At 48.2% G+C, this 13,877-nt stretch overlaps 1 protein-coding gene across 15 annotated transcripts in view; it reads right to left on the bottom strand.

Moving 5' to 3' along the window:
* Wdfy3 (WD repeat and FYVE domain containing 3) overlaps nucleotides 1-13,877 on the bottom strand; it is a 230,675-nt gene that overhangs the window by 25,931 nt on the left and 190,867 nt on the right. For all 15 annotated transcript variants that reach the window (XM_087582838.1, XM_087582844.1, XM_087582840.1 and 12 more), the window contains 8 exon segments: nucleotides 13,270-13,438; nucleotides 10,888-11,051; nucleotides 7,007-7,155; nucleotides 4,766-4,886; nucleotides 4,219-4,304; nucleotides 2,317-2,397; nucleotides 529-583; nucleotides 215-334 (listed from right to left, as the gene is read on the bottom strand). In XM_087582838.1, coding sequence (XP_087438964.1) covers nucleotides 215-334; nucleotides 529-583; nucleotides 2,317-2,397; nucleotides 4,219-4,304; nucleotides 4,766-4,886; nucleotides 7,007-7,155; nucleotides 10,888-11,051; nucleotides 13,270-13,438 — 945 coding nt within the window.

The raw sequence follows: 13,877 nt of genomic DNA, 5'->3' as shown, positions 1-13,877 counted from the left end.
ACTAGTATTTTTCTGAGGACAAACTTTTTCCAAAATATGACAAATAGAAATTCTGATCATTTGATCAGCTCTGATTGTGGTGAGAGACAAAGTCAGATGAATTTTTGATTCTGAGCGTGATTAACCTTTTTCTAATCTAAAACACAAGCATGTGAGAACTGAAATTTTTCATTTCATGAATGAACTGCTCTTGGGGAGGTGACTTGAGGTTTACCTCGGAGTCGTAATCTGCGAGGATCCAGGGGAAGACAGGGTACTGCATAAGGTCGTTGTAGGACCTGCCGGCCAGGGTGTTCAAGTGCATCAGATACTGGAAGTTGCTGATTTCACCTCTCTTAGGAAAGATAATAAAGACCAATCTTAGCGCAATAAATTATTTCTGATGTTTAAAAAACTTTACACACAAAAATGGACATTAAAGAAAAAAGATTTCAATGCCCCACCCCTCCATCCACAAAAGGGAAATGTTTCCTTCTGGGGACCGTGCTGTGCAAGGCGGGGAAGGCCTTCAGCGTGCGCTGCACTCACCTCCCACCTCTGAGTCACAGACTTCTCTCCAACCAGGGTGCTGAGTAAGCCAGACCTACACAGAGGGAAACCAGGCGTGGGTCAGAGGTGCAGACCTGAGCGGCCTTACAAGGGAGGCATCCACCCACCCTGTACAGTTCCTCAGCGCACAAGATGATCTGCTAATGAGGGCCGTGATCACTTCCGAGGACTATGATGAGTATTTAGAAACAGGAACTATCTGGACCAAAGAAAATGTAGACGGCATCGCCTATACCAAGGGAGGCAGTGTTCTATGACCTGGGGTGAAGCAGAGGGCGCATCCCACTGTTCATCACGAGTACAAGAAGTAGAGGAAAAGAAATATGCAGGAATCTCCACATAGTAGGCCTCTGAGACTGGCCCTGAACAAGCGACTGACAGTGAGAATTTACAGCAGGGTAGCACAGCGGCTCAGTTCTTTTAAACACGGTTGTGCTACATTTCGGCATGTGCACTCTGTCAGAGCTCTAGACAATGCCGCTTAAGGATGCCATTGCTGAGTACTAGAAGTTGCTCATTGGTCCTTAGCCAAAGGCACCTTGGTGACACACACCAGGGCCAGTGTTACGGGTGCCACTCTCTGAGCATGTGCACAAGCAGAACTGTCTCTGGAGACCACCTAGAACATTCCTCACTCCTGTAAGACAGAGAAGGGAGACTATCTCCCTCCCGTGTTTATATTAACGATGAAAATGTCTGGAACTTCTAGGGCCTGCTTCTGAGGTTAACAAATGTACATATTTAATTTTTTCTTGCTATTGCTTAAAGAAAAATTAAAGGCAATAGTTTATCAACTTAATATATTTTCATGTATACGGGTTAGGAAAAATTCATTTATAAAAGAATTTCTATTAAGTTTTTCCATCGTGCGTGTGTGCGCGCATGTGTGTGTGTGTGTGTGTGTGTGTGTGTGTGTGTGTGTATGTGTGTGCTTGTGTGCGTGTGTGCGATCTCTAAGTTAGTCTGTAGTCCGAAAGCACAGGGCGTTTCCAGGTGGCCCATCACTGGGTGACTGCAAATAGTGGGAGTGTATGGGACCTCGGCTTGGCTGTGGCCCAGGGGAAGCTCTGAAGGACGAGAGGGCTTGTGGCAGAGCCAGAGGTTTAAACTTAAAGACCAGACGGGCAGGTTGCAACAGCAGAGGCATAGTCAAGGCTCCATTATAGAGCGCGCCCCTGTAACCCGAGGACAAGAAGGAAGGAAAGGTGGGCACAGGTCAGGAGTAGTCACAACAGATAAGTGCAGCTGTACTCATGTACAATTATACAAGAAACCATTCTGACAAACACAGTGTAAGAATATCTTAGCGAGATAAACAATTACACAAGAAACCATTTTCTGCAATCTACAATGTAAACAGTTAATGCCAAAGCCGGTATCTGCTCAGACAACAACTCAATCCAGGGGGCAGCAAACAGATGGAGAACTTCTTGTGCAGCGCTTTGGTTTGGTGATGCAGGGAGCCTTAGAACGTGCACAGTTAACTTCACAGTGGGCAGTCTACCCAAACAAGGAGGAATTGCATTTCAGTGCTATAAGAAAACCTGGAAAGGATGGCATCAAAAAATAAAAAAAATTTTAAAATAAGTGAGAGAATGCTTTATGCGCAGGGCAAACAGGGGAGCGAGTAGAGGTTATGTTTTCCAAGAGGCTTTTTGAGGGTGGGAAATCTATAGCAACTGAGGAGAGAAAACCATAATTCTCTCTAGATATAAGTCATCTTAATCTCACAGTGCCATCATTTTGAGCGAGCATCCTAGTACCTACCCTTGTTCCACACTGGTGTTCGGTCTCTGCCCAGACACAGACTCTGAGCTGTCGGTGAGGGAGGGCACAACTGCCAGGAACCTGAAACAATTCAAATTACACGTCAAGTCTCAGCAGGGACCTAAGGGACCCCAGAGAAGAACAATTCTTAGAGCTTCCTGCCGCTGGCCCTCCCTCCCATTGGCCAGGAAACGGCAGGCAGAGGGCTACATGATCAGGATGCTGACCATGAGGGGCCACAGCCATCCGGGCTGGGACCCACGCTGCAGGAGGGTGTGGGAGAGCTCTGAGCAGCGGTCTGCAGGAATGGAGTCAACACAGGAGGTGCTCATGAGGAACTGCAGCTAAGCAACCACCTACAGTGGGCGACACACAGCTGCGCCAATGCTCACAGACTTCACTAAGTGAGAGGAGGTGTGCGGGGCACAGCTTTTCTGTGACATCGTTGGCTGTCTGCAGATGCTTGTGACATCAGCGTATAAAGGCTTAGATCTCAAAGCAGCACGGTGGTGGGAGGACCCTGGGAAGGACGGAGGCCTTCAAGTTGGAAGACGAGAAGGAATTTCTGAAGGAAAGACACGCTCATCTGTTCCCAACACCTAGTAGGGGTGACGGTTAACAGCATTTCCTCTGCACTCAGGTGAGGAGGGTGGCAGAGCTCTCCACTCTCACACACGGGTGGGGTGGGACGCACCTGAGCTTTACCTGCTCTCACGGGGAAGGAGTTTACATCACTACTCGGTCTAGGCTGAATTAAAGGACACTCACTTATATGTTCACACACCATACATTAAATTACCTATGGCTAACTACAGAATATTAAAAAACGTGGTACAAAAATGTTAAATGAAAACTCCAGAAAAAAAATTTTAAGTTTTAAATAACTTTCATTTCTGTATACTGATACAGTTGATTCCATTTATTTTATTGTTGCTACTCTGTTGCTCTGCCTAATTTACAAGTTAAGTCTTGTCCTGGATGCACATACAGGCTCCAGAGAAGTGTTTCTGGGACTCAGTACTATCTGCAGGTCCCCAAGGTTCATCTGTCAGGTCCCCACCGTGAAAAAGGGGAACAGATGGCGCTGCTCTACGGTGACAGGCAGCACTGTGTGGTATTAGCTAGTCCTGGTGGCTGTAACCTAGACACAGAACTGAGGGACTAGGACTGCCAGGAGCTCCAGCATCCCTCCCGCACCGAGGCCTCCGTCTCCTGACTCACACGTGAACAGAGACACCAGGAGTATGTCCTCTGTTAGATCTCACCACTGAGGAAATGTTTTCAAGTGAAGGAGCTAAACTTTCCCTCTAGGCACCGAGTGCTCTCCAGTGGACACTGTTTCTCCGGGCGCTCAGCTCTGGAGCCCCACAGCAAGGTAAAGGTGGGACATCTAATTTTCATTTATTATTGTTGTGCATGTGTCCTACACATGTGGGCGCGTGTGTGATGGCACCTGTGTGGAGTCTAGAGGGAAACCATGTGGAATAGCTTCTCTCCTACACTCCGTAGGTCCTGGAGATTGAGCGGTCACTGGACTTTGGTACCAAAGGTCTTTAACACTGAGCCATCTCGAGTCTACCAAAGCATTATTCTCTTTTTTATTTTATTTGTTTACCTTTGTAAGGTGACATTTTATTCTCTTAGACTTTGTGATGGAATGGCCTTTGGTTGTTCTCACTCTAAGTTACCAGAAGGGAGAAAGCTGTTTAATAAAGGAGCTGGCATCGTCCTAAAAGCTAGTGAGAGGAATCATAGTTTAAGAGGCTGGGAAATGAAAGGAATATGTCTGCAAAGACCTCCCCTCACTGGTCTGGATTTTAAGCAACTAGCTGAACAGGCTTCAGTGGTCCCCCTCCCCCTCTCTTCCCAAAACAACGTGTAAGGAAGTCCCGTGAACAAGACCTTTGGTAGACTTTATTCCGAATTCCCTTTTGAAAAGCCAGGAGGTAATTCCGTCCATCTCCAGAGAAAACTTCAACAGCGATAGGCTGAAATGGTTAGAGAAAGAAACGGTGAAACAGATTGTAAGAAACACGCTAACTTTTTCACTGAATTTCTACAGTGTTGAGTTTCTTGAGTTCTCTCTATATTTAGGCATACAGTCAAAACATTTTTTTCTTATTACACTCAAAATTAAAGAAATCTTTAAAAATGGAATGATAAACAGTAATTAAAAAGTAGGCCCCTGAAGCGATGAAGATGTAAATTTTTATAAGAAAAGACAAACGTGCACTTGAATCAGAGAGCAAGGGCTGTGTGCGGAAGGGAGCCGCAGAGTTCAGACCATGAGTCAGAAAACACAGAAGCACTCTACGGTGCTGTGCGTCCTGGGATCGCAGGCTCCAGACAGCAATGTGGACGCTGCAGTGTTCACAACACTGGTCCATCTAAAAGTGATATTTTGGGAACAGACAAAAGGTGAGGCCTCCAGGGTGTGCTGTCCACTCACCTGCAGCAGATACCTCCTCTTATGAACCTCCTTGATGTCTTCGTACGCGAAGATACTGCACGTTCTCTTGAGTTGGCTGGGGCCTTGCCTGGCGCCTCGGGGGATAATCGGTTCATGCATGCTGTGAGGAGACAAGGGGAAAGGGAAGCACACAAAACCATGGCACGGATCAACGCGAGGTCAACACAGGGAGGCCACGTCAACAGAAGACACGCGGCAGACGATATATCATAGTTTCCAGTTTAGAGTGTGATGTAATCTATCAGCTGGAGACTGGGGAAGCCCTCTGAGGATTACCATCGAGTGCTGTCTCTGAGGATTACCATCGAGTGCTGTCTCTGAGGATTACCATTGAATGCTGTCTCTTCTTAGGACCAGCTGGAGACTGGGGAAGCCCTCTGAGGATTACCATCGAGTGCTGTCTCTTCTTAGGCCCAGCCTTTCCACCTCTCGGTTGGCACAGGGTCTAAGCCAAGCACATACTTGGGGGTCCCTAAATACAGTTTATTTCTTTCCAAATCAGAATAGGAGGAAATGACCTACAATATTTAGATATGAATCTATCTTTATATTAACAAAACACAGTTTTATTTTTTAAGAATCACAAAAGACGATTAAAAAGTTTTTCTATACGGAAGAAGGTCTCATGGTCGTTATGTGGCCTTGGCTGGTGAAGAAAGGGACATTTGCAGTGGCCCTAGGAGTGAACCAGAGACCATGTCTCATGAGCACCAGAGCTAGGTGTTCACTAAGGCTAAAGGAGGAGACTCAGCCCATGAGTGTCTTCTGATCAGAGTTGATCCGTTAACCCACCATTACCTCAGGACTGCGAGGCACAGGAGAGGGGAAAGAAGTCAGCCAGTCAGCACATGTGGGCTCTGGTCACCACACTTCTAATACTCGAGCACGACATCTGTTCTTGTCATAGCTGTATGCACATGTCTAGGTGTGCAGAGGTGTGTCTGTGTATGCACATGTGTGTGCTGGAACAGACGAAAGTGGAGGGCACCAGGTATGTCCTGATCTGTCAACTCTCTGCCTCGTTCCTTTGCAACAAGGAACAACTGAACCTGGAACGTGGCGAGCGGCCACGAGCCCTAGCAACTTCTGTGTCTCAGTTCCACGGCCCTGGGGTAACGGGTGGCTGTGTGACCTTATATGATGCTTTGAATATGCTTGGCCCAAGGAGTGGGACTGTTAGGAGGTCTGGCTTGAGACCCTTCTCCTAGCTGCCTGGACGAGACAGGCTCCTGATTGCTTTGGGTCAGAACTCTCAGCTCCTTCTCCAGCACCGTGTCTGCCTGGACGCCGCCATGTTTCCTGCCATGATGATGATGGACTGAACCTCTGAACTGTAAGTCAACCCCAATTAAAAGTTTGCCTTTATAAGCATTGCTTGGGTCATGGCGTCTCTTCACAGTAGTAAAACCCCAAAACACCAGCTTTGTGTTTTTGTCTGTCTGTTTTTTTATTTGTTTTTTTTTTGGGAGGGTGGTGTGGTGTGGGGTGCGGTGGGGTGGGTACTGGGATCTGAACTCAGGCTCTCATGATTGTGTAGCCTCTGTAACAACGATTTTAAAAGTGATCTTACAAACTCAGAAGGAACATTTAAGTGGATGGGTACGCTGCTACGTTGTTTTATTAACTTGCCACAGCTAGAGTCAATTGTAAAAACATATCTGTAGGATCAGCCCTTGGGCATATCTGTGGGTTATTTTCTTGATTAATGATTGATGTCAGAGGGGCCAGCTCACTGTGGGCAGTGGCATCCCCTAGGCAGGTGGCTGTAGGTTGTATAAGAAAGCTAGCCCAGTGAGGAGCCAATCAACAGTGCTCCTCTAATGCTGCCCTGACTTCCCTGGATGAGGGATTCTGGCAGGGAGAAGAGAAGGCAAATTAACCCTTTCCTCCCTAAGCTGTTGTTTATCACAGCAAGAGAGAACCTAACTAAACAGTAGGTTAATGAGGACTATAATTTGGCATATAATGCTAGTGATAAAGAGACATAAAAACAATTTCCATTTGAAGAACAAGCACCTTCTTGGTGGTGGAAACTGTACTGCCCCCAGGCACACATGGACTGGGAGGTGACTTAGGGTATGGCAGTATTGTCCCAAGGCACACGCAGACTGGGAGGTGACATGTCTTAGGACATGGCTTTGGGATTAAGAAACACTGCAAATACATTTGCTGTCATCTAGAGGCAGCTTTACCTGGTGTCTCCTCACGTCATTTACTTACTTTGGAGGTAAGGTTTCGATGTCTCTTATTTCCCTGGTGGCAGTCATGGTAAAGCCATCGATCACATAGAAATGCTCTTTACCAAAGAGAAGCAGCCCCTCACTGGTGTCCAGGCCCTGGACTCGAGCACAGCGGTACATGTGCTGAATCTATGAAGAGAGTCATAAATATTTCTTCCTGTAACTTCAAAGAGGTTTGGGTGACTTCTCCCTTTCGTTACTGTTAGAGTAAACCTGGAAGCTAGGCATATTAGACCTGAGTTCATGTTGTGCCTGTAGATGTTTTTGGTAAGTAACAGGAGACAAGCACTCACTCTCATCATCCACTGAGGCCTGTACCCTACCCCGGCCCCCATCTGCTATGCCAAGCACACCTGGGCTAGTGTCTGCAAATGAGAAACAAGTGAGCTGGGGCTCTCGTGGCGAGCACAGCCTGGTGGAACGGAGGTTTGAAGCACACATATAGAAAGGTTGGAATGGGCAGCGTGCCGCACTGCAGATGTTCTGCAGGGATGTGAGCCCCAGAGAAGGCCCAGGCTCTGTGGCTACAGCCTCTCAGATGTGGTCGGAGGCCTTGGTGTCCTGGAGCATCTGCTTTGTAGCCAACATACACCGTGGGCTTGTAAGGCTCACCTGAGATAAAGCTTATAACCGCATAAGACTCGTTGGCTGTCTTCTCTTCCGGAGGTCATTGTCCTTTGTGCAAGAACCCCCTGGGAGCCACAGGATGGAATGTGTCCTTCACCCCCCCCCCCCCAGCCCCTGACTCCTCTGCCAGCCCAGCCAAGCAGACGCTTGTTTCCTCACAGGGCAGGTTACTGAATCTCTCAATGTGGTATTGTTTTCTTTTCAAAAGGCTCATTCTTAGTAAACATTCCTTCTTGTTAACTCATTTTAACACAGGTCAAAGGGGAAAAAAATCAGCGACTAAATCAGAGCCAAACAAATATCAAGAGACGTCACTTGAGTCTAGTTGCTGTAGCGTTTCAAACGTAAGTGACCCCAGGAGAGAACGGGCTCATGAGATCAAAGGTTTGAGAAGGGAACGGAGAATATCAAGCTGGCAACTGGAGCTTAGGGGACAGGAGTAGAACGGGAAAATGTTTCCCAAAGAGCCAGAAGTTTTATGTGGAGTCGGGGGTGTGTTTCAGTGACAACCTTTAATAAACTATCGGTGTGTCGATGGGCGTGACTGAATATTTTTACGCATAATTAGGAATACCACATTGTATCCTAAAGATGTATCCAACTGCTTGTCAGTAAAATTTCAAGGTAAAAACACAAATACATTTTCTCGAATATGCAGGTATTAAGTCAATTCCACAGGACACCTGAATCATTTCAGTGAAAGAGCAGGCTGTTTGCAGGGAGATCCACACATTACAATGTATTTTATTTTAACTTTTTGAAACATGGTTTCATGTATGCCAGGCTGGCCTCAACCACCCCCTCCCCCGCCCCGCCCCATCAGAATGCTAGGACGACAGCCTTGTACCACTGACCGCATTTAATCAGGGCTGGGATTCAAACCCAGGGCTTCCTGTGTACCAGGCAAGCACTCTATCAGAGGAGCTGCATCCCAAGGCACAGATAGGTTTAATTTTTTCCCTATGGTGCTAGGGATGAAATAGGGCTCCATGCAGGTCGGACGCTGTTCTACCACCAAGCTCTTCCCTGGGCTTCACTTTAAAGTAACAGCTATAACGTAACGGGGGGAGGGGGGGAGCAGACAGACTGACATCATAGGCACACAGGCCTTCTAAGCATTCGGATGCTAGCAACACAGTGTGTGAGCAGTGTCAGCTGGGGATGCCGACCATTCCGGGGCCACAGAGCCCCTCTCAAGCTGTCTTCTGGATGGATGAACTTTCATAGTTACATGTTCTTTCATTTTATAATGTCATTCAAAATTATTCAGCGCACATCTCTGAACTAAAACATCAGCACTGTTTTAATTGTACACCAGCTTCTTATTACAACTTCTGAGGTAGGACAGATCTCAAGGGCTAATACTACAGGCAAAAGTGAGGAACGCCTCTTAAGATGGGTGAACTCAAATTCGTGACACAGTAACCAACTTAGCTACCATTCCTCCTGTAGCTAACTACTACGCCAAGGGTTTCCTGTCTGTTAGAGGACTGGGTTGTGTAAGACAGGACCATGAGTGACAGTCAGCACTCGATCACATGATCACAAGCACAGCATCGAGGGAAAGGAGACTCGGGAACAATCAATCACGACAGGCCAACGATCCATGATACCTACTGAGCAGGCCACCAAAACTGAGGGAGGGCGTCTGAGCAGGCTAAGCAGGCCAGGGAGACAGCCCTAATGGGGCTACAGACCTTAAGACTAACAACTCAGGGTTCACTAGCTCAGAGGTCACCAGTGCATGGCCATGAAGGGGAGCTGTCAGAAGAAACAGTGTGAGCAACGTTTGGAGCTAAAACCATGGTGGGTGCCTGAGTGCCAGCGTGGAAGCCACTCGAGGCGCTCAGGCTTGGAGGTGGGCAGATGAGGGGGGTGTGATAGACAGCTTCCTGTGAGTGAGTGGGTGGGTGGGTGAGTGAGTGGGTGAGTGAGTGGGTGTGTGAGTGAGTGAGTGAGTGGGTGAGTGAGTGGGTGAGTGAGTGAGTGGGTGAGTGAGTGGGTGAGAGAGTGGGTGGGTGAGTGGGTGGGTGAGTGAGTGAGTGGGTGAGTGAGTGGGTGTGTGAGTGGGTGAGTGAGTGGGTGAGTGAGTGGGTGAGAGAGTGGGTGAGTGAGTGGGTGAGTGAGTGGGTGAGTGAGTGAGTGGGTGTGTGAGTGAGTGAGTGGGTGAGAGAGTGGGTGAGAGAGTGGGTGAGTGAGTGAGTGGGTGAGTGAGTGGGTGAGAGAGTGGGTGAGTGAGTGAGTGGGTGAGTGAGTGGGTGAGTGGGTGGGTGAGTGGGTGAGTGAGTGGGTGTGTGAGTGAGTGAGTGAGTGGGTGAGTGAGTGGGTGTGTGAGTGAGTGAGTGAGTGGGTGTGTGAGTGAGTGAGTGAGTGGGTGAGTGAGTGGGTGTGTGAGTGAGTGAGTGAGTGGGTGTGTGAGTGAGTGAGTGAGTGGGTGGGTGAGTGGGTGGGTGAGTGGGTGAGTGAGTGGGTGAGTGAGTGGGTGAGTGAGAGTGAGTGGGTGAGTGAGTGGGTGAGTGAGTGAGTGGGTGGGTGAGTGGGTGAGTGAGTGAGTGGGTGAGTGAGTGAGTGGGTGAGTGAGTGGGTGAGTGAGTGGGTGAGTGGGTGAGTGAGTGAGTGGGTGAGTGAGTGAGTGGGTGAGTGGGTGAGTGAGAGTGAGTGAGTGGGTGAGTGAGTGGGTGGGTGAGTGGGTGAGTGAGTGAGTGAGTGGGTGAGCGAGCGAGTGAGTGGGTGAGTGAGTGAGAGTGAGTGAGTGGGTGAGTGAGTGGGTGAGTGAGTGGGTGAGTGAGTGAGTGTGTGAGTGGGTGAGTGAGTGGGTGGGTGAGTGAGTGGGTGAGTGAGTGAGTGAGTGGGTGAGTGAGTGAGTGGGTGAGTGAGTGAGTGGGTGGGTGGTTGAGTGACTGAGTAATAAATGTGAGCTGGAGGTGAGAGCCTGATCAGCTAGAGTTTACAGCGATGTCGAGGAAAAAAGCACCTGGCTGAGACAGCTGGATGGCTTGTCCCCATACCCCTAAAGAGAGGTGTGGTCTAACAACAGTCAGAGGAGAGTGAATCACAGGTCAGTGTGAACCCCATTTCTGATGAAACTTTGCACTGTTGAGTGCAAACAGGACAAAGCCCTTGCTTAGCGGGCTCTCTTGTACCTTGTCTTGGGATGCTAAGCTCACTCCTCCCTCTCTCCCTCTTCCACCTTGTCTTGGAAAGCTAAGCGCACTCCCTCCTCAGAAGCCGTACCTTCTCTCCCTCCTCCAGCAGGCGCAGCAAGGTGGCATTGTCTGTTTTCTCCTCCTCCTCTATGGAGCCACTCTCGGCGATCTGGTCTTGGAGCTGCTCCTGGGTCTCCTCGTCTCCTCCATCAGGCGCAGACCGAGAGCGCTTCAGGGGTGGCTTCACCAGGCCTAGAATACAGAGAGCAGCGGGGGCCGTGTGGGGACAGTTGGGTCTGAGTTGGCTATGGTGTGGGTGGCCTCTAAAGGCCCACATGCTAAAGCTCTGGACTCCGCTGTGGTGCCAGGGGAGGTCTTCAGTCTCTGCTCACCTGGAATGACTGATTCTCAGGGAATGTCAGGTCTGTTCTGAAATGTTCAGCCGAGGTGGTTGCGAGAGAACATGCGTGTTTTAACGGAAGCAGAGGGCAGTACTATTAGACAGCGTTCTCTTTATTCACTCAACTGGATGTGAAGCTTAGATTTCACTCATTTTTAATTAATCTCAAGTGTTCTGTCTGCATGCCTGTCTGTACATGTGTGCCCGATGCCCACAGGAGCAGAAGAGAGCGTTGGATCCCCTACAAGTGGAGTTATAGACGGTGTGAGCCACTATGTGGGTTCCAGGAATCAAACCTGGGTCCTCTGGAAGAGCAGCAAAACCCTTACCCAATCAATCAGCCATCTCTCCAGCCCTGAAACAGGATTTTAATTTACTGACAATTTTAATACTAAATTTTAATATCCTGGCTTTTAATTTAAAAACTTTTAATTGAAAGTTCTTAATTTACATTTTGGGACTTAGTTTCCGAAACTGAAAACATTTTGAGTTTGTAGTCACTCAGACCCTTCAAGAAAGTCAAAGCAGAGGATTAATTTATACATTCAACACAGATTAGGTCTTCTATTGTGCTAGAACACGCCGTCAGAGTAAGGGGCGGAGAGGATCTGGGTCTGGAGAGAGGGTTCAGGAGGTAAACTAGCTGTAAGCTGAGTGCAATCCCAGCACCGGTGTGGCTGAGACAGGAGCATTCTCAGGACTGCTGGGCACTCAGCCTGGCGAATCAGTGAACTGCAGGCCGGTGAGTGACGGCACAGGACAAGGTGATGACCTTGGGCTTCCACAGGAAACCCACACAACAGGCAAACGCCACAAAAGAAATGGTCTCTGCCTTTGACAAGATGGACACATCTAAAAGGGTCAGGAAGCAGTGAGAGAGAACACAGTGCACGCACACAAGGGAGGAGAGCAAAGCTCCACCCGGGCAGGAGCCAGACTTAGAGGCGGATGCTGTGGGACAGGGCTTGTTATGCTGAGCTCCCAGGCTTCCAGGAAGGGGCGAGAGCGGTGTGGAGCCCGAGAGGCGGCCAGCAGGTGGCTGCAGTGAAGCCCACCCCACACTGAAGTCCAGGAGCCTAAATGTGAGATCACTTCTTCAGTTTCAGAAAGACTGCTCCTTTTTAATATTACATATTGATGATGTTCCGAATGTTTTAACTTTGGAATTATTTATTTACTTGCTGAGAATCAGGTTTCACTGAGTGCTCTGCCAAACACACGCACGCGCGCGCGCGCGCGCACACACACACACACACACACACACATACATACACTCTCACACACACTCACACACATACATACACTCACACACACACTCACACACATACATACACTCACACACACACTCACACACATACATACACTCACACATACACACTCACACACATACATACACTCTCACACACACTCACACACATACATACACTCACACACACACTCACACACATACATACACTCATACATACACACACACGCACACACACACATACATACACTCTCACACACTCACACACATACATACACTCACACACACACTCACACACACACTCACACATACATACACTCACACATACACACTCACACACACATACACTCACACATACATACACTCACATACACACACATACTCACACACATAATACACTCACACACACGCACACACACATACACTCACACATACATATACTCACACACATACACTCACACACATACATACACTCACATACACACACACTCACACACATACATACACTCACACACACACACTCACACACATACATACACTCACACACACATACATACACTCACACATACACACTCACACACACACACACACACACGTACACACACTAATGAGCCAATGACCATGAGACTGACACACACATACATTTAGAGAGAATAGAGACAGCTTTTTCTCATTCATAAATTGATCTGTAAGTTGTGATGGTCAGGTGCACAGATATGTTTATACTTGGCCCTCCTGTTTGTAAATGCTTCTATTTTTATATGCTATCATGTGGAAGGATTTATCCAGAACGATTTCAAATCAAAATCAAAGAAGAGGCTGACCTTTGACCTTGGCAATGGTGTCTTCCCCGTGCTCTGGTTCTTGCTGGGTGGCTTCTCCTTCAGAACTCTCTACAATAGCATCCTGCACAATGGTGGGGTTACCAGAGGCCAGGCGGAGGTAATACTCTTTACTGTCATAGCTTATGGCCCTTCGGTACCGAGCAGGTTTCTAGGAAATTACAAGAAAAGAATTCCAACAAGTACAATACAATATACACTAATACACAGGCTTTCAGATTACGCTGCTCCATTAAAGAACCTCCGGTTTAATAAAGAACATGTAGTGAACGGTATTAGCAGTTCTGTTCTTCCCAAAGAGAAATGTTTAACCAAGTAACGTTCCTGAACTGGTGAAGTCCCGGTCTGCTCCGGCTCCCTTCTCTACCTTCTGAGGCTGCAGAGGAGTGTGCCAGCCATGAGGGGCAGTGGGCTACAACAGCACTGTCCAGTCTGAGGAGCCTGAAGGACACGGGTTCTCTTGGGACAACCTCAAGTGTTTGCTTTGGGGGTGTTCAGGAAGAGAGTTAGAACTGTGCGGTATGCTCCGTGGTCCTGGGTCTTACAGGACTCTGGAGTTCCAACACCGGGCACCTCTGTACCCTGACGGA

The sequence above is a fragment of the Rattus norvegicus genome, chromosome 14 (assembly GCF_021556685.1).
Source record: "Rattus norvegicus strain SHRSP/BbbUtx chromosome 14, alternate assembly SHRSP_T2T, whole genome shotgun sequence".
NCBI classification, from domain to species: domain Eukaryota; kingdom Metazoa; phylum Chordata; class Mammalia; order Rodentia; family Muridae; genus Rattus; species Rattus norvegicus.
Note: the sequence above shows the minus strand (reverse complement) of the source record. Positions and strands in the feature narration are given on the sequence as shown.